The sequence below is a fragment of the Myodes glareolus genome, chromosome 22 (assembly GCF_982192425.1).
Source record: "Myodes glareolus chromosome 22, mMyoGla1.1, whole genome shotgun sequence".
NCBI lineage: Eukaryota > Metazoa > Chordata > Mammalia > Rodentia > Cricetidae > Myodes > Myodes glareolus.
Window position 1 is genome coordinate 46,431,963 of NC_142047.1, and position 23,637 is coordinate 46,455,599.

Here is a 23,637-nt window from a genome sequence, read left to right on the forward strand (position 1 = left end):
TTTTTTGAAACAGTGTGTCTTACTGGCCTGTGGCTTGCTAATTCAGCTAGATTATTCAGTCAGAAAGCACCACAGACCCTCCTGTCTCGGCCCCCCCACCGCACGCCGCAAGCACTGCGATTAAAGGTGGCCCCCAGCACTCCTGGTTTCTACACGGGGGTGCTAGGGCTCAAACTCAGGTCCTCCTGCTTGTACAGGAAACGCTACCAACTGAGCCATCCCCCCAGCCCCCTTGCCTTAATCTTTATTAGCAAGTCCTCATTATATAAAATGGTGGATTTGCACCAGTATTTTCATTCGACTGTATCATGTACTTTGACTGTGTGCACCCCCTACCCACCTTCTGCTTTCATCCACACACATGCATTCCCAAATATATATAAATATAATCGTGAAAAAACATTTCATCTGCGTGTGGCCAGCTTGGCTGATTTCATAATTTGGCCATTGTGAATAGCACTGCGTGGCATCCTGAGGTGAGTGCAGAGCTCAGAATGGGGGAAGGGACATCCATAGGGCCCTAAGCTAGGGCAGGCCTGGCTGCTGTGATGTCACCATGCCAGGTATATCAGAGAGTGAGCTGACCACTGGGTCTTCTTTCAGACTTACATTCATATCATCGACCAGAGGACCAGGAAGCCTGTGCCAACCAAGTTCTACACAGACCCCATGGTGGTCTTCCACCATGTCAACGCCTATGAGGAGGAAGGCTGTGTTGTGTTTGACGTCATTGCCTATGAGGACAGCAGCCTCTATCAGCTCTTCTACCTGGCCAACCTGAACCAGAACTTCGAGGAGAACTCCAGGATGACGTCAGTGCCCACCCTCAAGAGGTTTGCTGTACCCCTCCATGTGGACAAGGTACTGTGTTCTCTGTTTTCTGGACAGCCCTGAACCTGAGCCAGAATTTTCCTGGACGCTTGTTAACACTGAATTTCCAAATCAACTGGGCTTTCTTTGTTTTGTTTTGCTCTTTGCTTTGCTTTGTAGAGCAGAGGACAGGACCCAGGGCCTCACACATAACAGATAAATTCTTTGCCACTGAATAACATATCCCTGCCCCAGCCCTAAACTAGTCCTTGAAAAAAAAATTCACTGCTTTTCTAAAAACAGCTATGTTCTGTAGAAACTGTAGAAAATCTAAGTAAGAAAAAAGGAAAGTCCTTTTAAACATGGCTGGGAATGGTAACATAGGCTGTGTTGCCAGCAATGAGGAGGTAGAGGCCAGCCTTGGCTACGTAGCCAGACCTTGTCTCAAATAAATAATCTCTTTAAACCCACCATGTAAGATGGTCACTGTGAATGTGTTTGTGTGGACTCCGGTCTCTTTAGACACGTTCATATGTGTATAGATACATACATACATGTACATGTTTTTTATATATTTTAATTGCATCTTTTTGATGGTTTTATTGATTATACTTTTTTATTTATTTATAATCCACACACTACAGATTTGATCCATTTAAAGTATTCAATTCATTGTCATTCGTTATAGTCAGAGTTGAGCATCCTTTTCAATTCTCGATTTTGAACATTTTTTCACCCTTAGAGAAATCCCATACCCTTTACCCCTTAGCTATCAGCTCCCAGAAACTCCCCCTTACCCCAGGTAACCATGGATCTCCTCCCATCCTTAAAGGTATATCACCTGTCCAAGCCCATTATGTTGGCAGAATCTACCAGCACACGGCCTGGCCCTACTGGTTTCCCTTACTCAGCAGTGTATTCTGTTTGCCCATATGGTGGTGTGTATCCACACTTGGTTTTCTCTCATGGCCAAGCGTGTGCACACCATCTTGCCTTCTGCCTTTTATTTCAATTATATACCGAGGCATCTCTCTATGTTTTCATCTTAAATATTCAGCTAATGGTCCAGGTAGGGACCCATTATTGCCAGCTTGCATGGTGCCCCTGCTGTATTGTTCTTAACTCTGTTGAGACTCTTGGGACAGGAGTCGTCCTCAATCAGGGTGCTGCTGTCATGGCTCTGAGCAGAAGGAAGCTTCTGGCCCCAGAACTCACTGACTTCATGACATAATTAACTTAAATGGAACCAAATTGAACTCAATTAAACTGTGGCGGCTCCCACTTACTAGAGGAGAGCTGCATGCCAGGTGCTTTGCTGGGTGTTTTATCTCATGGTTTATGTTACATCATTTGGTGACCCAAGCGACTTATGGGAAAGCTTGAAAGCCTCGTTTTACAGCTGTAAAAACTGAGAGTCAGAGATAAAGGACTGTGTCCCTGGCCACAGTGCAAGGTTAGAACCTGGACCAATCACTAAAGGTGAATCTGTAACCGGAAAGGGACCGGAAATCGGTTGTTCACCCTCGCAGGCCTTCCGCCTGGAGAACAGCTCTCCACAACCCAGGGAGCCTTTTCCCACACTTGTCTCTGGGTTCTGTAGTGCAGGGGTTCAGCCCAGCTGGGGGGCCAGTCCAGGGGGCAGAAGAGTCAGGATTTGCACCCAGGTTTGTGGGTCCTCAATTTTGGCTCTTTCCTCTCTGACACCTTTCCCTGTATCTCTGCCATGGCTTCTGCCACTTCTCACATCACTCTGACTTCATATCCACAAAGTCTTTGTTGTTGTTTGAATCAACTGACTGGTCATTAAGCCGTGCGAAAGGGAACATGTCACTCACCGGGGAAAGGGGCACTGCCTGCTGCAGAGAGGAGAAGAGCGTGCAAATGCGATCTGAAAGCCCAGCAGAGGTCTGCAGCTCCAGCTAAGGCTGCCTCCTCCCAAGGCCTGACTTTGGAAAATAAATGTAGGGTTGGGTTTCTATTGCTGTGATGAAACACTGACCAAAATCAAGTTGAAGATGAAAGGGTTTCTCTGGCTTACACTTCTACATCATAGTTCATCATTGAAGGAAGTCAGGACAGAAACATCAAAACAGGGCAGGAACCTGGAGGCAGGAGCTGATGCAGGGGCGATGGAAGGGTGTTGCTTACTGGCTTGCTCAGTCAGCTTTCTTATAGAACCCAGGACCACGAACCCAGGGATGGCACCGCCCACAATAGGCTGGGCCCTCCCCCATCAAGCACTAATTAAGAAAATGCCTTACAGTCAGATATTATGGAGGCATTTTCTCAATTAACTTTCAGATAACTCTAGTTTGTGTCAAGCTGAGATAAAACTAGCCAGAGCAGGGGTGTTGGTCAGGGGTAGAAAGAATGCTTAACACTCAGGGACTCTGGGTTTCATTCCTGATCTGGCATTGGGCAAGAATGAAGAAGCCAAGCAGCTGGGCATGGTAGCACATGCCTATGACCCCAGCACTCGGGAGACCAGAGCAGGAGGATTGTAAGGTCAAGTCTGGGTTGATAGGCTACCTGGTAAGATCTTCTTTTAAAAAAAAAAATGCTGTCGTTGTTTTAATTGGGAAAAAAAAGGAAGGAAGTGGTTAAATGGAACTTGGTGGTGCTGGTTTGTACTCCCAACTACTCAGGAGGCTGAAGCAGGAAAACCTGAAGTTTTAAGGCCAGCCTGGGCGACTCAGTGAGATCCTGCCTCAAAATAAAAATCAATCTAACAACTAGAATAAGGGTTTAGTATAGTTCAATGATAGTGTGCTTGCCTAGCAAACACGAGGCCCTGGGTTCAATTGTTTCACCGTTCTGCTAAAATACGGGGGTGAGGGTGCTTAAAACTATCAGAAAGCCACCCTAATGGTAAAGGCTATTTGAGTGACCCATGGCACCCCATAAAGTCACCCCCAACCCTGACCTCTGCACCCCTTATGCTGGGAAAGCCCCACAATGCGGCACCAAGGACTGTCTTCTGGTACAGGAAGAGAGTGTCACAGAGCACACAGGGCATGAGTCACGAGGCTGAACTCAGGCCAGGGCTGATGCCAGAAGGGGGACACGTTCTCTCCCTGCCCCCATGTAAGGCTTTACATCCTTTGATCACGGGGGAGAATGGCTACTTCCTCAGAACCAAGCTTGAATGGTGTGTGTGTGTGTGTCTTTAAAAGCCACCTTGTAAGCCACCAGGCGCTTTGAAATCAGCAAAGAAGAGCAAACCCTCGCATGGGTGGCTCTAACCACGCTGCTTAATTGCTGTTTATTGTCCCTTAAAGATGGCTTCTTGGCTTTCAAGTCACTCAGCTTCCTGGCTGTACAAATGGGAAAGCTGGGTAGGTGGACACAGCCGCACACACCCTGTTCCAAGAGCCTGGCTCCTTCCTAACCATGGGCTAGGAACGTTGGCCCTTCTCAAATACCCTCTACTCAGGGGCCTCTGCCCATCAGTGTCCCCTCTGCTGTTCTGAAGCCCTGCCTGTTCTCCCTGCTTACAGTTTGGAGTCATCTGCTGCAATTTCCCAGCCCACGCTCAGGACAGTATCAGCAGAACCTCCCTGGTACTGTACCAGTGGACGTGAGGATCCTGAGTGATTGCAACACAGGCTGAAAAGACTCTCTGGGCCTAAAGAGCTCTTCATCCTTTGGGTCTCTGTGTCATCGCTCCCTGGGGGCATGCATACACTGTGGTACCCCCTAGGGTGACACTGCTCCAGCAGGACAGGCTTGTTTGATTCCCCTCTTGCTGCTGAAGTACAGGCCCCCGGAGGGCAGGGACTGAGCCTTGCAGCAAGCCATCCTTGCATTTAAAAACTCTTAAACATAACCAGCCGACAAATCACAATCCCAGAGAACCTAGACAACAATGAGGACCCTAAGAGAGACATACATGGATCTAATCTACATGGGTAGTAGAAAAAGACAAGATCTCCTGAGTAAATTGGGAGCATGAGGGCCTTGGGAGAGGGTTGGGGGGAGGCAGGGATGGGAGTAGAGAAAAATGTAGAGCTCAATAAAAATCAATAAATAAAAAAGTCAGTCAGTAGGCAAAAAAAAAAAAACCAAAAAAACAATTCTTAAACATGGGGAAATGAATGAATGAATGAATGAAAACCATGAAGCAAGGTCTGTAAGAGGGCACAGTTCCATCAGCATTCACAGTATTTCCCAGTGTGCACTGCTCTACACCCAGAGCAGATGATGGGAGATTATTCTCAGAGGTCTAGGACCTCCTGGTCCCCCCTGATGCTCAGAGCTGAGGTCAAAGGAAGGCAGTGTGGAAGAGCTCCCCCCCCCCGCCCCCCGCCCCAGCTATTTATGTAGGGCTGTGGGCACCTGAGGTGCGGCTCTGCAGGGGAGGAGCAGTGGCAGGGAGGAACCCTAGGCATGTCCAGACAGTGGGGCAGCGGCCCTGCCTTCATGCTGAAGAGCGCCGTAGCGTGTTAGAAATAGGTCTGTGAGCATTGGCTGTCATGGGTCAGAGGCTGTCACCGTAGGCGGCAAGCCAGGGCGATGTGAGATGGCTTTGGATCCTGAACCGGCAGATTTGGAAGTTGTTTCCAAAGGCAGCCGTGAATCTATGAGGATAAGATGAAATAGAATCCGTGGAGGGTGTGCTGAGTGCTGGGCCCTGTGGGAAATGACTTTTCTTCCCCGAGACTTGGGCAATAGGAAGCTTCTCAGAGATTGTTACTTCAGAGGCCTCAGTCTGTCCCTTCTATCTCTAGGACCAAGGGGTCATGTATACTATAAAAGGCATCTCTTTATCACACCTACCTATACTTGGGCTAACTGGGGTACCAACCTGTTTTAGAGACTGCCTCTGTCCTCCTAAGAGCAGACTGTGTTGCTGGGGTGGGACTGGCTGGGACTTCGAATCCTGAGCGGGGCATCTGCGTAGGTCCTGGCCGAGCCTGGAATGAGAAGCTTTCACTGGGCCATTTCATCTGGCTGAGAGCTAAGGGGTCCTGCTTATCTTCTTTCAGGGCAGCCTATGAGCTAGAACCTGCTATGGTGCTGGAATGTTCTCCCTATCCATCACAGTAGCTACCAACTGCCAGTGTGGTGCTGGAGCCTGGGAGATCTGGCTAGCATTGGGGTCCAAGGAAGTTTCAACCTCACTTTATCTTATTTTAAAGTCTGAGTAGCCACATGGGGCTCTTCTCTGTATCATTTCCTTCTCTTGGTCTCGGCTTCCTTTGCTACAGACTGAGGGGTTTGAACTGGGCCAATCTTTAAAGACCCCTGCAATCCAACTACAGAAATGCAGCAAACTTTCTCTTTCCAGAAAAATGAGAACTGCGAGCATTGAAATGGGTTGTTTTTAGTGCTCGTGTGTTAGACAGAGCAGTTCCCCGTGACAATGGTAACATGTGTCTGGGTAGGAGAGTGATTTGGTCTTACTTAATCAGTGTGCAGTGTTTGGGCATAGGGCCTGTGGGCCTCAACTTGGGCTATTGCTCCAGGCCCTACAAATTTTAAGAACTGTTCACCTCTTTGCCGATTCATACTGCAACCTAACGAGTTATTCTTTGTCCCTAAGTCTACAGTTAAGAGGGAAAGTAGCTTGCCCAACGCCAAAGATTCATCGTTGGGATTGTGTCAGGATTTGAATTCATGTCTGTAGTTAACTACAATGCTTCTGGCTGGGGACCAGATGCTTACATAACCACAAGTTTCTGAGCTCAGGCAGAACCCACTGTGTTTCACCCAGCACCTCATTTATAGACAGGGAAGCCAATCCAGTGGGGCCAAGGGTCTTTTCAAACTCACATAGCAAATTAAATGAATTCCGATTCCACACGGAAGCTGGTATCTCCATGGGAATGGGGGTAGGGGGAGATTTCTGAGCTCACTGCTTCCCCCCGGAAGTTCCCTCTGGCATCAAGATTGTGGGCAAACTTTTGGGATTTTTCACTAAATTCTGGCTGATTTCTTGTCAACGCTGAGCAGAGTTGGCTGCTAAAAGCAGCAAGTCATGTTAGGTTACTGTTGTGTGTGGAAAATTAAAAGTTTATCCCTTAACCAGTCTGACAAGTTTCAGGCTGGAGCCAGAATAGTCTCCGTAGACCAACTCCCTGTGAGTCAAGGTTGGACATGCCTTGGGCGGGGAGGGGCTGGCACAGGGTGCTGCTGTTATGTGCCTAGCAAGCCACGGGCACAGTAGAAGCTATTACAATGTACCCAGCATGGGGCTACTTGGTTCACAGACTTGGTTTCATTGGATTCTTCGACCAAACGGCAAAGCATGCATATTCTTTGTCCTTTGACCACTGGAAGTAAGGAAAAGTTTATTAAGTCATGTAGTCACTTCCTGGGTGCCGTGTGCCATGTGTTGAAGAAAATCTGGCCTCTGACATCATGGAAAAAATGACCACAAAGAGGGACAAAGCTTCCTGAATGAACTAATCAGAGCCTGGGCTGCTGTGCCAAAGACACAGCGGGTTCAGATCGAGCGGTTAGGGAGGACGATGTTTGAGCTGAGACCAACAGGAAAGGGCCCCTCGCTCTGCCCTCTGTCCCAAATACTCTTGCTTCTGGGAGAATCTCAATGTGAAGGCTTGAGCCCAGGCTCTGCTTCTCCCTGTATGGCTTTTGACAAGTCACTTTCCATCTCCGAACCTCAGCTTCTGCTCCTAACAATCAAAGGCTTGAACTAGATGAGCAATCTCCAAGGACCCCTTCAACTCAGCTGCCATGGCGTGGTTAACTTTCTCTCTTTCACAGCAAAAGAGCTGCTATGGTTCACATAGGTTGTTGGGGGCTGGGGAGGTGATTCAGTCTAGGAAATGCTTGCTATGCAAACATGAGGACTTGGGCTCCATCCCTAGTCTCCACATGAACTACGAGCATGGCATTGAGTACCTGTAATCCCAGCACTGGGGATGTAGAGACAAGCAGATCCAGATCTCTGAAGCTGTCTGGCCAGCCAGTAAAGATAATTGATGGATCCCAGGCTCAGCAAGAAACCTGTATCAAAGAAAGCTTGAGAGGTGGAATCCTCCCTACCCTGCTTCGCTGCTCAAGGACCCACCATCACGAAAGACACACTAATGATCTAATGGTCCTCACCAGGAAGTTCATGACTAAGCTTTTGCTCCAGGGGAAGCACATGGTCGTTGATGTCTCTAGGAAGACAACAGTACCAAAGACAGAAATGCAGGAACAGATAGCCACAATGTATAAGACCCCACCAGTTAGCATCTTTGTATTTGAATTCAGAACCCACTTTGGTGGTGGCAAGACAGTGGCTTTGGTGTGATCGATGACTCTTTGGGTGATGCAAAGAAGAATGAGCCTAAACCCAGGCTTGCAAGACTTGGCCTGTACTAGAAGATGACTTCCAGGAAGTATCGAAAGGAAAGCGGGTTACAGACTGAAGAGGATCAGGGGGACTGCAGAGGCCATCGCTGGTGCTGCTTAAAAGCAAAAGGAGTAGAGATCCTGCCATGGTTTTTTTTTCTGCTGCAGTGGGGCAGATTTCTAAAATCTAGAAATTTGCATGTGAAAAAATAACAAGAAGGGATGCAATGGAGGAAGACACCGAGGGCCAACCACTGTCTCCATACACAAGCACACGTACACCAGACAGATACGCGTGCCGACAGAGGGAAGACACCGAGGGCCAACCGCTGTCTCCATACACAAGCACATATACACTAGGTATATACGCATGCCGAAAGAGAAGAAACAGGTTGTTTTTATGCTAAAAATGATGTTGAAAATTTGGACAGACAAGTCAGCCATAGTAATAATAATATAACAGTATTCCATCATCTGGTTTCTCTTTCCACCCATACAGTGACTCAGATTCAAGTATGCTCCAAAAATGTTCAGTGAGAGCCCCCACTCTAGCCAGGCGGTGACGGTGCTGCCTTTAATCCGAACACTCAGGAGGCAGAGGCAGGAGGATCTCTGTGAGTTCGAGGCCAGCCTGGTCTACAGAACAAGTTTCAGGACAGTCAGGGCTACACAAAGAAACCCTGTGTGGAAGGAAGGAAGGAAGGAAGGAAAGAAGGAAGGAAGGAAGGAAGGAAGGAAGAAGGGAAGGAGTGAGGGAGGGAGGAGAAAGAAGGGAGGGAAAGAAAGGCCCTCTCTAAAGAAATGATACTTATATTGCATTTAAATTGCATTCTGTTCTGATCTCAGACTTGCTCAGAACACAACACACCACTTTGTACAATGTATCCATTCTATATATGCTACCCACCTGTTAGTCATTCTGTAGTTGTCTCAGTTATCAGGTCAGTGCTGTTGGTTGCAACACTTACACAAAGTCATCTTCGGTGTTATCTGAGTTTCAGGGCATCGCAGAGGAACTGGAACGAATCCTCTGAGAGTGATACCATAGACCTACTGTGTTGCTGCAAAGATGCCCTCATCAACAAAAGTGTTGCTCTAGGTCCTACTGTGAACCATTTGGCAGATGATGTCAATCTTTGCAATCAGTCGCAGACGCGCATACTATTATCTTCATGATACACAGAAAGACCTCGGACCACAGAGACACTAATTACTTGCCCGAAGTCTCAAGCTTAGGATGTGAAAACGAGGGACGCCTTCTCCCCTACCTGCTCTGTTGTTCAGATCTGTCACATTTCTCACACTCCCATCCCGGTATACTTCATTAGCATACGTGGCTGGGCTCAGACCACGTGTGCTATTTGTTCCCAGGCTTCCTCTCACTGTAACATCTTCAGCATTATCTGTTACTGCAGACTCCGCAAACACCCGTCGGAGGATGGGAGCAGCTTTTTGCAGGTGAATCGGCCAGCATTTAAAAAGAGAGAATATTTTCTTTGGAGCATATTGTTCCCTTTGAGAGATAAAAAGCCTGGATAGGTTCTGACTGTACCGCCCACCAGATCTGTGGCTTTGGAAGAGTCTGTTCCTGTTGCCAATCCCCATTCATTTTAAAGGGATGGTTGCATTTTTTAAATGTATTTACTTAATGGAATTTAATTTAAATGTATTTAATTTAATTTAATGTTATGTAATTTAAATGTATTTACTTAATGTATCGGTGATTTGCATTTTTTGTCCCTGCCTCTTGGGGGCCAGGAGGGGGCATCGGATCCCTGGGACTGAAGTTAGCAGATGTTTGTGAGCCACCTTGTAGTGCTAGGACTAGAACTCAGGTCCTCTGGAAAAGCCGGGCCATCTCTCCTGCCCCATTCCTCGTTGTTGTTGTTGTTGTTGTTGTTGTTGTTGTTTTCGAGGCAGGGTTTCTCTGTGTCGCTCTGGCTGTCCGCGAACTTGCTCTGTAGACCAGGCTGGCCTCGATCTCAGGGATCCACCTGCCTCTGTCTCCTGAGTGCTGGAATCAAAGGCATGTACCACCACTGCCCAGTGAACCGCAGTATTTTTAACTAAGAATAACAGCGATGAAACAGCTGCTTCCTGTGGTTACGGAGAGGCCAAGCACGGTGCTATGTCTGGAAGCTCTGCTCAAGAGCATATGATCCAGGAAGGGTTTGTGGGAATAATCTTTTATGTTGTTGTTTTGAACTCGCTCTTTTCAGAATGCAGAAGTGGGCTCAAATTTAATCAAGGTGCCATCTACAAGAGCAACAGCCTTGAAGGAGAAAGACGGCCATGTCTACTGCCAACCCGAAGTTCTCTATAAAGGTAGGATACATTCTGATACATTCTTTCCCACTGAGACGCCCAGAACCCCTCTCTGTGGTGCCTCCCTTTCATGCAGGTACAAAAAAGAGCAAGGAAGGCTCTTGAGACCCCAGAAAAGAATTTGGGGATCTTCCTTGGATAGCTCCCAGCACTTGTGGTCCTTGGATGAATGACAAGCATAGTGGATGTGTACAAACGGCTGCAATGTATTAAATAGGCATAGTAGGTCCCGTCTCTTCCCTCTAAACTGCCACGATTTCTACAAAGTGGGGCGTCATTGGCCCACTGAGCCTGAGAGATGCTGAGCTACACACGGAGTGTCAAACCACAGAACAGGAGCCACACCCATGGGCCTGTGTTCGTCAGGCACATGTGGGGTTGGTATTCTTTGTGGTAGGGCAGTGCTGGCCTTAGAGGATGGGCAGAAACATCCCTGGGTGTCAAATAGCCTTACCCTAAACAGAAGCCAGCCAAGAGCTCTCTGGAAAGTGCCACTGTCCCATAGGGCTGAGTTTCTGTGCTTGGTGTATTACAAGATGTACCCCAAAGCCTGGTGTAGAGAAATCTGCATTTCATACTTCCAAGTGTACAGTGAAGCTGGGTGTGTCATACATGCCTATAATCCCAGCATCAGGAGGCTGAGGCAGAAGGATTGCTGTGAGTACCAGGCTAGCCCAAGCCACATACCCTGTCTCAAAAACAAACAAACAAAAGCAAATTATATGCCTGCAATTTCAGCTCTTGAGAGATGGGGTTGGGGGTGAAGGGTTGCTCAACTTCATCGTGAGTTAAAAGCCTGCAGAAGCTCTAATAGGTCTTGTCTTGAAACAGACCAAAAAAAAATGGGCAAAAAGTCATAGAAATATTGAAAGTTGCAAGATGGAGTATCAGCTAGCAGGCAGTACTGACCCCAGCAATGCTTCTGAACTTCCTGTTTATGACATAGGGACAGAACACTATAGCCAGCCTTTTACAGTTAACCTTATCATACAGACATTTCCCATGTTGGGAAAATCCTTTGTAAACATCCTTTTTATACATATTATAATAGGATTTACCGATTTTATTTAGTTTATTTTAGACAAGGTCTCACTCTATAGGCCAGGCTGGCTTTGAACTTGTGACAATCCTGTTGCCTTAGTATCTCCTAGTGCTTACACAGTGACTGCACAAACCCAGGTACCAGATTTATTTTATATTATGCAATGACATTCCTCCCAGTGGTTTCTGGAGTCTGTTTTCATACTCATGTGCACTTACACACACACACACACACACACACACACACACACAGAGAGAGGGGGGGGAGCGTTAAAAATTACAGCAGCCTCTGATTTAAATCTGTAATTCTCTGATTTCTATCATGGATAATTACAGGCACTTATGCATTTAAAGCCCCCTGGTCTGTGGTACCTCACTCTTGAACCTTCTGGCAGGGCCGGCATCATTACCAAGGTCCCTCCCTACCCGTGACCACCTTTGATGTAATCTGGGTCTGAATCAAGGTCAGGGGTGGTACTTGGGAACTGTTCCTATGAACAAGGCCCAGTTTGGCATGAAGACGGGAGTTCCCCACCCCAGAGATGGGATTTCATCAGTGTCCTGTCCTCTCCAGGCCTAGAGCTCCCTCGGATAAATTACGCTCACAACGGGAAGCCCTATCGTTACATCTATGCTGCTGAAGTTCAGTGGAGTCCCATCCCGACCAAGGTACTGTCCCTGTGCGTGCAAACTGGGTTCTCTGGACCCAACTCAATGTCTGCAAAGCAGGCCCCTCTGGGCTTAAGACTGGGAAAAGGGGTTCAGGAGGGAAATCAGTTGGGATAAATCTAAAGCGTAAGTTCTGGGTTCCATCCGCACTGTGAGCCCCGGGGTGGGCTCTGAGAACAAAGGAATTGGCAGGAGGTGCTGCCCCCAGCAGCCAGCTCGCCTTCTCCAGCAGGAAAGGGGTCACTGGAGCCTGGAGGATTAATTTTGTTTTTTAAGTGACTATTTGTCAGTAGTTACTATAGTCCGGTGCTGTCCAAAGTGCTGGTCAGACACCACTTTTCTTTCGTATCAACATTTTTAGTTGCATTTAAAAAAATGCAGAGCAGATGAGATCGCTCAGTGGGTTAGGGGATGTGCTGTCAGGCTTGGCAGCCAGAGTTTGAGCCCAGGAACCTACATAGTACAGTGAGAGACCCACTCCTGTCCTCTGCCACATACGTGCTGTGGCGTGATACAATGACGAGTGCCCCCCACACTAACTGTAAAAAAGCATGCAGTAAAAATAAAACAGTGAATTAAAAATAAATTTAAAAAATTAAAATATTGCCACACGGTGATGGAGCACGCCTTTAATTCCATCACTCGGGAAGCAGAGACAGGTGGATCTCTGTGAGTTCAAGGCCAGCCTGGTCTACAAGAACTTGTTCCAGGACAGGCTCCAAAGCTACAGAGAAATGCTGTCTTGAAAAACCAAAAAGAAAAAAAAAGGAAATATCTATGGTACAAAATATTCATAAGCAAAAATTAAGGTTTACACACACACACACAGCACACTCCAAGCCACTCCCACTAATTCTATACCCTACAGGAATAGGCCTGTGAGAGATTATGGAAATTTTCCTTTCTATTTGTTCTTTTGTTTTGGATACTGGAACTCAAACCAGAACCTCAGGTGTTCTGGGCAGGGGCTCCACAGCCCACAGCCACTCCAACCGTAGTTCAGAGTTTCCACTTTGAAAGCAACCAAAGAATTGTATCATATTTTAATTAGTGGCATTAGAACACCTTAATTATATAATTTAAAACATTGTGAGATAGTGCCAAATACCAGAAAAATTCATGATTGTTGCGTCTCAGCCCTGTGTGGGCCCCGTGTTCAATACTGAGGGAGGAAGTTTGGTTCTTCCCTTTCTGTGACTGCGCTGCCTGGGACAGGTGTCACTTGGAGGTGATGTCACACGTGTAGGTCTGAGGGCTCAGTCTCACCCCTTTTCTGCCCTCCTGCTCCCAGAGTCAGTGTGCTTGCACACACGGGACCCCGTCTTTCTCTTCTCTGTGTCCACAGATACTAAAATACGATGTTCTCACAAAGTCCTCCTTAAAGTGGGGTGAGGAGTGTTGCTGGCCCGCGGAACCCGTGTTTGTACCCACGCCGGGAGCCAAGGATGAGGATGATGGTAAGAGTGGGGGGAGGGAGACCATGTGGTGTGATCATCCGCCAGACAGAGGCACCATCCAGAGGCACCCCACAAGTCAGTAGCCTGATGAGGAGTCTAGGTGTGTCATTGGCAAAACCACATTACAAACTTCCTACAACCACACTTGCTTTTGATGTCAAGTGCCAGCTCAAGGGCTCTCACCACTGCGTTCTGTAATTCACTAGGACCCCGGAGCTCATGGGCAGTCATTATTCCTAAGATTATGCCTTATCACAGTGAAAGAGTATAGACTAAAATTAGCAAAAGTCTGGAGAGGGCACATAGGATGGGGTGCAGGAAGGGCCAGGACAGAGCCCCTGGCCATCCTTTCCCAGTGGACTCACCCATAGTGTTAACCTCCGACAACCAAGCATCTCCAGCCAGGGAAGCTTGCCCGAGTCTCCATATCCAGAGATTTTACCATGGCTCACTCACATCGCATGACTGATACCCTGTATAGATGACCTCAGTGTTCAGCTTCTCAGAGGCCAAGCAGGAACCATGTGGTCCTAGGCTCCATCATATATACCACATTGTCAGCCAGGCATGGTATACCTACCATGAGATCTCAGCATTTGGGAGGTAGACAATCAGGGATCTAAGGTCATTCTCAGCGACACAGAGAATTTGAACTACTGAGACCCTGTCTCAAAAAGCAACAACAAGAAGATAGATAGGTAGGTAGATAGGTAGATGAATGGATGGGTAGATGGATAGATGGATGGATGGATGGGTGGATGGATGGATGGATGGATGGATGGACGGACGGACGACTGTTTTAGAATATAATACTACACATGGCCCACAGCCTCTGAAAAATTCTCATAGGTAAGACTGTGACAAAGGCCAGACCTTCTATGGGCAAGGTTTAACCTCTCTGCTACACAATGCCTGTATCTTTCCACTGAGAGACACACGCTCCCTCAAAACGTGCTGTTTTAGGTTTTAAAACTCGTCCCAAGGACTGGTCCCCACCTCTCAAATGATCTCTCTGACACGCATGTGAAGTTTTCTTAGCACCTGGAAAATGTGGGTTTCCACATAGCCAAATCATCTGATCCCCCTTTGCCTCAAAAATGCCCTGCCCAGAGCCTTGGGGATGCTAGGGAGGCTAATAAGCTATGGGTGGGGACACCAGCCGGGCCAAGCCAGTGATGGAGCTGCCCACACCTGCAGGGGAGGGCAGACCGTCCCACTGAGGCTGCCAGCTTCTTCCTTCAGGTGAGAGGAGTGCCTTTCCACCTGGCCTTGACTTCCTACTGATTCTGGCCTGGCACACAGGAAGGGGGATCCCGTGTCACTGCCATCTCCGAGGCAAGGGACTGTTTAGCAGCCGCTCCTACTGAGACCAGTCCCTTGCTTGGCTGCCCAACTGCTTCTCACGCCTCCTCTTCATGGGTGTGGAGTGACATTGTCCTCATTTCGTCAAGGGGAGGCTCAGAGTGAGGCAAATTGACCAAAGTCACATGCCCCATATGCAGAGGTTGGATTTGAATCCAGGCCAAATCTGACGTCACCCACGTTCGGCTATGGCAACCAAGGTCCTTTGGGAGGAATCTTGGGTACTTCCTGACAGTTTCCTTAACCCCGCTATACCTTGTAAGTGAGGGCAGAGGGTAGAGAATGTTCCAGTTTACAGGCAAAAGTTAGGGTTGCCAATATAGCCAGGAGATGAGCTATATTGTGCAGCGCCAGCACAAGCAAAGTGTAAATACCAACGCGTGGTCTGTAATCCCAGCCTCGGAGAGGTGGAGGCAGGGAGATGTGAGTTTAAGGCCAGCCTGGTTTAAGACCTGTCTCAAAACAAAGCATCAATAGCACAAATGCAAATGCTTCGGGCGATTCAATTTTGCTCAGCTGAGTGGCACACTTACTCCACACGTGCTCCTGGAACTGGATGGGTCTCTCCACACTCAGAGGTTTCAAAAAATAGAAAAAGAACCGTTCTTCAATATACATGAAAATGAACGAGGTGCTTCCAGAGTCCGCCCTGCAGATCTCCTCGGTATCCTGTGAGGTTGGAGGTTGGTAGGAATTGTCTACCAAGAGAAGAGACTGAGGTTCAGCCAGGCTAAGTGGTTATCCTGGACTGATTCTGATTGCAGTCCGGGACTTCTCTTCTGCCAACACAGCAGGTCCTATATCCTCTTCCCCTCTGTTTGGATCCAGAATGACTTGATAGAGGACAGAGAGACCCCTGAGAAATGTCCCTCTCCAGGTGGAGGACTTGCAGAGCTTATACGTTGAACACTGTTAGGTATCTCTTAGGAGCAGAATTGGAGTTCATGGGTAGAGCAGCTGCCTAGCCTGCGAGAAAGCCCGGGATCACATTCTCAGCTCTGCTAGTGAAAATAAACAGGGTTTTGTCTGTCTTCCTGTAGGGGTGATCTTATCAGCCATTGTCTCTACTGATCCCCAAAAGCTGCCTTTTTTACTTATTCTGGATGCCAAAACTTTTACGGAATTGGCTCGTGCCTCTGTGCACGCGGACCTGCACCTGGACCTGCATGGCTTGTTTATCCCGGATGTAGACAGGAGTGCAGAGAAGCAGACCCCTGCCGTGACGCAGGAGGATGAAAACTCAGACGCCCCTATCACCCAACAGGCCTGACGGGTGTCAGGATTGGGCCACAGTGAGAATGACTTCTCTGGTGGGACCTGGGGACAGTAAGGGTGATTGCTGACACTGTCAGCTTGACAGCATCTAGGATCACTAAGGAACAAACAAAGACCTGACTGTGGGAGAGTCTCTATACTGGGCAAGGAAGATCCTTGAATGTGGGCCACACCATCCCATGAATTGAAGTCCAGACTGAATAGAAAAGGAAAAAGCCAGCCGACCACCAGCATTCATCTGCTTCCTGACTGTGGATGCAATGCCACCAGCTGCCCCGCTCTCCTGACATCTTGCCTTTCTCCCCATGATAGACCATACCTGTTGTTCCTGAGGGCCAAAATAAACCCGCCCTTCCTTGAGTTGCTTTTGTAGGGATCTTATCCCAGCAATGGGAAAGTGAGTAAGCTTGTACCCTTCTCTCTCTGGGTGGAGGTGGCCACGCATTTCATCCTGCTATTATTTTTGGTGCAAATACTAAAATAATCCACAGAGACAGCTCTGATTCCATTGTATTAGAATCCTTATGGAAAAAATCAAGTCTTGTGCGGTCAGTTCTGGCATATTTAAGAAAGCCCTTTCTCTCGGGGCTGGAGAAATGGCTCAGTGGTTAAGAGCACTGACTGCTCTTCCAGGGGACCCTGGTTCAATTCCCAGCACCCACATGGCAGCTCACAACTGTCTCTAACTCCAAGATCCAACACCCTCACACAGACATACATACAGGCAAAACACCAATAAAATAAAATTAAAAAAAAAAAGAAAGCCCTTTCTCTTCTTATAAAGACCTTGAGGAACTGGGAAGGTGGCTTAGCTGGTGGGAATACTGGCTACACAAACACGAGAACCTGAGTTCAGCACCCTGCCCCCGCCCATAGCTACCCACATAAAGGCTGGACGCGGCAGCGTGTGCCTATCACCCAGGCTCTGGGGAGGCAGAGGCAGGAAGTTCTCTGGGGCCTGATAGTCAGACAGTCTAATTGAATTGACACACTCAGCAAATTGTGAGGGGCCCTGTCTGAGAAAAAGGTGGAGCAGGATGGAGGGAAATACCCAGTGTTCACTTCTAGTCTACACATATATTTGCGCGTGCACATACACAGAGAGAGACACACACAGGTACATACATATATACATGCAAAATACTTAAAATCAAGAATTATATTAACCATGTTATCATTGTTCTTCTGAGCACAAGAAAAGGTGGGAATCATCACTGCTCCTTCCTCCATCTGCCTCTCCCCCCCCCTTCTAATGGACTAGATTGTGGGTGTGGCCTCTGGTTTTCTCAGCCAAGTCCTGTTCATAAGTCACACGAACAGGAGGGCACGATGCTTTGCAGTCATCCCACATAGGATATAAAAGAAAAAAAAAACAAAACCTTGAAGATCTGTTCAGAGCTTATTTGTTTTTATACGGCTGCCTCTTCGAGTTTTTCTGAGCCCATAACGTAGGCTGCAGAACTTCACCTTTCCTGGCCTGCAAGAGGCCCAGTTGTATGACCAGTGACTGACAGGTTTGAGTGGGACCTCTCTGCAGGAGGGGACACTGAACAGACACTGACCAGATAAGGGCAAGAGTTCAGGGTGGAGGACAAGGCCGGGCCTGAGAGCCAGAGCGCATCAGCCACTGATGGGAAAGGGGGTGCCCAGTATGTGCTTCAAGGTGGACCAGACATGTGGGGCAGAGTGGAAGGAGGTCCTCAAGCAAGACAGTGACTGGGATTGCAAACAAGTCAGGTCATGGCTATCTGAGCCACCTTTACAGTCTAGCGACATAACCTTGACCACCGGAGTCCTTCCCCTTCATCTCCTGTGGGAGACTCAGCCCTGCAGCCCCTGGAAGGTTGGGGATGTCAGTGGCAGTTGCCTAAAGGAGACATGATCAGAGCCTGGGTTTGGGTGGCAGAAGCGATGTGGCAAATGTGACAGCCACTCACCCACCCAGGCCTCTGCTTTACATGTTTGAGGGTAGAGTGGAATGTGAGGTGGCCATGTCCCCACCTCCGTGCTCCCAATTGCCAAACAGCACCCAGACCTAATCTCAAGAAAGCACCCAGTTCTGCAGGGAGGAAACAACGTTGGTGGTTTGTTGACCTTATTTAAGATGACAGCTGGAATGCCATACCGGTGAGCAAGGCTGGCACACCAGATCCTGTCGTCTCGGTTTCAAAAAAAAAAGAGAAACACTGAAGACTGACGACAGGATATTGGATTTGTCTGGGTCCAGTGTCCTATAATCCCATTACATTTCGTATATGCAAAGGTCAGGGCACTTAGCTCAGAACTCCATGCATGAACCTTTCTCCAAAGGCCCACAAAACAGCCTCCCCCTTCCACCTCCTCTCAGACTTCCTGGTGATGAAGCGTGTGGGTGGGCAAGATGGACGAACAGGAAGTCCTGGGAGAGACTCCCCAGGTTTGTTTATTGCTGTCCTCAAGAGCTATACTTCCGGGAGCGTTCCAAGACCAGAGTGTCAGGAGCAGCGAAGGCTCACAGGTGTTGGTGGTGGCCACAACAGGTTTCTCTAGGGTGAGTCCGGTGCCGGGACGAGCCGGAGGTGTTGCCTGGGCAAATCAGCACCTGAGAAACCTTCATGCCTTTGAGCCACGTTTGCAATGTTGATTCATTCTTGTTTCCGCAGAACCAAAGTTACTGATTGCAGGGCTCACAGCTTGGAACAGGTTGCTGGTCCAGGTTAAATCAAAACACTTTTGATCCCTTCTTACACTGTTTCAAGATCTGTCGGGTGGTTTGGAAACACCCAGAAGTCTTTGCTGTGGCAAATCAGGACACACATACAAAAGCCTACATCAACTCTGCCATCCCCACCATCTATCCCATCTGACAGTGAGACACCTTGGGGCCTCTATGCTTCCTCTTCTCTCTGGAGGTTGAAACTCATGGCCACTATCACACAGGGCTGTCTTGAAAAGCATCCTACTGAGGTTGAGTCCCAGCCAAGAAGTAGAGCCTTTTCTAAGCTACGGGATCTAAGAAGTGTGCAACATTGTATCCACGCAGGCTAAGAATAAGCAAGACTTCCCTCTTCTTGGTGATTGACAGAAGCCTCTGGGATGGGTGGTACTTCTGGAGTCACTTGAAAAATACCTTTGGGGGACCTGAAAAAGGTTGCTCCTGCAGATGGAGACTGCAATTTGGGACTAGGACAGAGGTAGATGCAGATTATTGAACCAAGCGAGGCTAGAACTAAATCCCCAAGAAAGAGCCATGGGAAGGGAGAGAGACAGATGAGGGAGTGTGTGTGTTCTCTGATTATAAATTCCTGTGCGTTTATTGTAAAACACCTGGCTAGATTAAAATAACACGAGAGTCCCATGACCAGTGGATGCATTCTGGTATGTTTCCTGTAGCTTTCATAGTCTGGGTGCAGAGTCCACAGGTTAGAGATCTGTTGATGAGCAACATACCAGCTTGAAAACCTTCCACTGTTTGCACTTAACAGGTTGTTACCTTCTTTTCATGGGTGCATATGACTCCCTCTCTGGGACATGGCAGCGTGGGTACCACCTACCATCTTATCCTTGAAATCATTTCCAGTCCCCCACCCCGGTCACTATTGCCCTGATGGGTCAGTTTGCATGAAATTCTAGACTCCATCCTTGCCTGGAATGCAGGTGATGGTACAGTTTCCATTTAAAAAAAAAATGGTCTGCACAACATTAAGCTAGTCACCTTTACCATGATGCCCTACTACTAGCTGGGGAGCTGGAGGGAGAGCGGTTTTCTTTCAGGGTGTGGCCCTTGGTACTATGCTCCAGTGGATGGCCCCACACCCAGAGTATATGAGCAGCGCAGACTGGAGTCTATGGGCTATAAAGGTGAGTTGGGTGGGGGTGGGAGAGAGAGGGTGGGTCTGGAGTGAGTTAGGGGGAAAGTTGCTTATACATAGAACGGTAGATTGATTTCTAATTTTTACACAGAGTATCATTTAGTTCAGGCTGGTCTTGAACTCATACCCAAGGATGGCCTTGAACTCCAGATCCTCCTGCTTCTGTCCTCCAAGTGCTGAAATTAGCAGCACATGACAGCACACTGTGTATATACTGGGGACAGAATTCATGAGTGCCAGCAATTGCTCTCCCAGCTGAACTACATCTCCCAGTCTGATACGTAAATTTTAAAATATTTTATTTTGGTGTGTGTGTGTGTGTGTGTGTGTATGTATGTATGTGAGACTGTGTGTGTGCATCTGTGTTTGTACATGTTGATCAGAGGACAGCATGTGTGAATCAATGCTCTCCTTCACCTGGTGGGCCTGGGGAATAAACTCAGGTTGTCGGACTTGTCAGCAAGCACCTTTACCTGATGAGCCATCTCTCCAACAGTATTTTTATTTGGGGGAATGGCTTCTCAGCATAACGTTTGCAAGGTCTGTCTATCTTGTTTCATGACAAGCTATCACTTACTGTATGACTGTATCACACTTTGCTTCTTCGTATATCAGTTGGTAATATTTGGTTGATTTCCCCTTGGGGCTATGAACAAATCTACTGTGGGCATTGATGCGCAAGTATTGTCGATGGTGGTGGAGGAGAGGGCACCATGACCTCATACATTCTAGGTAAGTACCCTACCACCAAGTTGTACCCCAGTACCATGCTTCAGTTTTATGTGCACATACATCTTCATTTCTCTTGAGTGTATACTAAGTAGTTGCTTGATCACACAGAATCTCTACATTTCAACATTCTGAGGAACTGCTAGGCAATTTTCTTTCTTCCTTCCTTCCTTTCTTTCTTTCTTTCTTTCTTTCTTTCTTTCTTTTTCTCTTTACTGTGTATCTTAGTCAATGCTGTTGCTGTGAAGAGACACCATGACCATGGCAACTCTTATAAAGGAAAGCATTTAATTGGGGCAGGCTTACAGCTTCAGAGGTTTAGTCCATTATTGTCACGGTGGGAAGTGGCACACAGGCAGACATGCTGCTGGAGAGGCAGCCGACAGTTCTACATCTGAATCAGTTGGCAGAAAGGAAAGAGAGGACGTCTGGGTCTGCCTTGAGCATTTGAAACCCCAAAGCCCAGCCCCAGTGACACACTTCCTCCAACAAGGCCACACCTTCCAATCACTGTCAAGTAGTGTACTCCCAAATGACCAAGCATCCAAATCTATGAGCCTGTGAAGACCATTCCTTTTCAAATCACCACACTGTGTAATTTAATGTCTAGAGTTTGTAACTCAAGGCCTGGAGCTGTTTCTGGACTGTTTGACAGCTGAGGCCAGAGTGGGTCCTTCTCATCTAATTTGGTTTCTGGAAAGATTCATCCAGGTCACCCGTGGTCATCTGATCCGAAGAAATTATGTTCTTGTTTTCTCAAGTTGCTTCTCAAATTCCTGGATCCTGAGCTGAGATTTAGACACAGACTCAGCACAGTTCTTTGCTTCCTCTTTTCCTTACCGTTCACCAGGGCCATGTATTTCTCCTCGAGCACAGGAGTCTTCATGGCTTTATCCTTCTTTTCAAAATCATCCAACAAGCTGGCCTCGATCACATTGGCCATACAGTAAGTCTCGTCCATTGCTGGTGGTTTCCCAGACAGAGTAGCCAATCTAGTGTGGAGGTCTCCTCCCAGGACTTTAGGGAATTTACGTTTGTCTTTAGGTTTTGGAGGATGATCTCCCCAAAAGCTATCTGATCAATGGTGGTTAGAGCAAGTTTATGCCCAGCCTTCTTGGAATCCTTCACCAACATCAGCCAAACCGCTAGATCATTTGCAAAATGGCTGGAGCCTGTGGTATTCCTGCAATCAAGGCGTGAGAATTCAATGTGCCCACATCCTTCCTGCCTGCTGTTCTTCACAGGTGTGAAGTGGCATCTCCGTGTGGCTGTGTGCGTGAAGTCTCCTTTGGAGAAATGCCTACTCAAACCCTTTGCCCCCATTTTCTGTGATATTTGTCTTTTATTGTGGAGTCTAAGAAAGTCTTGAGGGGGTGGGATGGAGAAATGATTCAGTGGTTAAAGATCTTACTGCCCTTGTAGTTCCCAGCCTCAACATGGGGTGGGTCACAATTTTATATAACACCAGTTCCAGGAGATCTGACACCATCTTCTGCACCCTGCAGGCACCTACACTCATGTGCATGTGCTTACACACGCACACACACACACACACACACACACACACACAATTTAAATAAATAAGAACAAACTTTCTTTTTTTTTAAAAAAAAAAAGACTTCTTTATGCTGGGCGGTGGTGGCGCACGCCTTTAATCCCAGCACTCGGGAGGCAGTGCAGGCGGATCTCTATGAGTTTGAGGCCAGCTTGGTCTACAAGAGCTCATTCTAGGACAGACTCCAAAGCTACAGAGAAACCCTGTCTTGAAAAACCAATTTAAAAAAAAGACTTTTTTTTAACATATTATGGATTTTAGGACCTCATCAAAGGTATGATTCTCCAGTATTTTCCCCCATTCTATAAGAGGATTTTTCACTTATTTTGACAGTGTCCTCTGAAGTACAACAAAATACAAAAAAAAAAAACCTTTTTATTTTAATTTGGATGATACGCAATTTCTTTTTATATTTCTTTTTAAATCCTATGATATTGGTGGTGAATCTGAGAAGCCAATATTTAACCTATGGCCATGAAAACCTGTTCCTGGTTTTATATGTTCGGTATGAGACAGAGAGTCTGCTTTCCTCGTTAGCATATGGTTATGGTTGTCACCTTTGACCTTGAGAACCTTTCCAAAGTCTTAGTCACTTTTCTGCTGCTGTGATGGGCGTTGTGACCAAAGCAACCTATGGAAGGAAGGGCTTATTTGGGGCTTATGGTTCCAGGGGCTATGAGTCCATCACTAGCACACAGGGAAGCTTGGCAGCAAGCCACAGGCATAGCAGCAGGGACAGCCGAGAGCAAGCATCTTGAATGGTAAACACAAAACAGAGAGAGCGACTGGATATGGTTCAAGTTTTTAAATTCTCAAAGCCCACCTCCAATGACACCCTTCCTCAGCAAGGCCATTCCTCCTATGCCTCCTCATACAGTGTCACCAGCTGGGGACCAAGGGTTCCAGTACACAAGCCCATAGGGGACACTCTTACTCAAACCATCTCTCTCTCTCTCTCTCTCTCTCTCTCTCTGTGTGTGTGTGTGTGTGTGTGTGTGTGTGTGTAGATGGAGACTGCTCACTCATTTTCCGGACACCCAGACCCAAATAATCACACAGAAACTACATTAATTACAACACTGTTTGGCCAATGGCTCAAGCATATTCCTAGCTAGCTCTCATATCTTAAGTTAACCCATTTCTCTTGATCTTTGTATCACCACGAGGCTGTGGCCTATCGGTAAAGTTCCAGTGTCCTCCTCGTTCAGCAGCAACATGGCACGTCCCTGACTCCACCTACTCTTTATTTCTCTGTTTGGGT

At 47.5% G+C, this 23,637-nt stretch overlaps 1 protein-coding gene and 2 pseudogenes across 4 annotated transcripts in view; 2 read left to right on the top strand and 1 right to left on the bottom strand.

The window, feature by feature from the left end:
• The window catches only part of Bco1 (beta-carotene oxygenase 1), a 32,291-nt gene extending 15,554 nt beyond the window's left edge, over positions 1-16,737 (top strand). For all 4 annotated transcript variants that reach the window (XM_048437354.3, XM_085681781.2, XM_048437355.3 and 1 more), the window contains exons 7-11: positions 604-861; positions 10,332-10,437; positions 12,053-12,147; positions 13,493-13,604; positions 16,007-16,737. In XM_048437354.3, coding sequence (XP_048293311.3) covers positions 604-861; positions 10,332-10,437; positions 12,053-12,147; positions 13,493-13,604; positions 16,007-16,236 — 801 coding nt within the window. In that variant the 3' untranslated portion in view covers positions 16,237-16,737. The remainder of the gene's footprint in view (positions 1-603; positions 862-10,331; positions 10,438-12,052; positions 12,148-13,492; positions 13,605-16,006) is intronic.
• LOC125402535 (small ribosomal subunit protein eS24 pseudogene) lies at positions 6,610-8,805 on the top strand (annotated as a pseudogene).
• A 4,661-nt stretch (positions 16,738-21,398) lies between the features above and the next one.
• On the bottom strand, positions 21,399-21,955 carry LOC125402310 (ATP synthase peripheral stalk subunit d, mitochondrial pseudogene; annotated as a pseudogene).
• Positions 21,956-23,637: the final 1,682 nt, after the last annotated feature.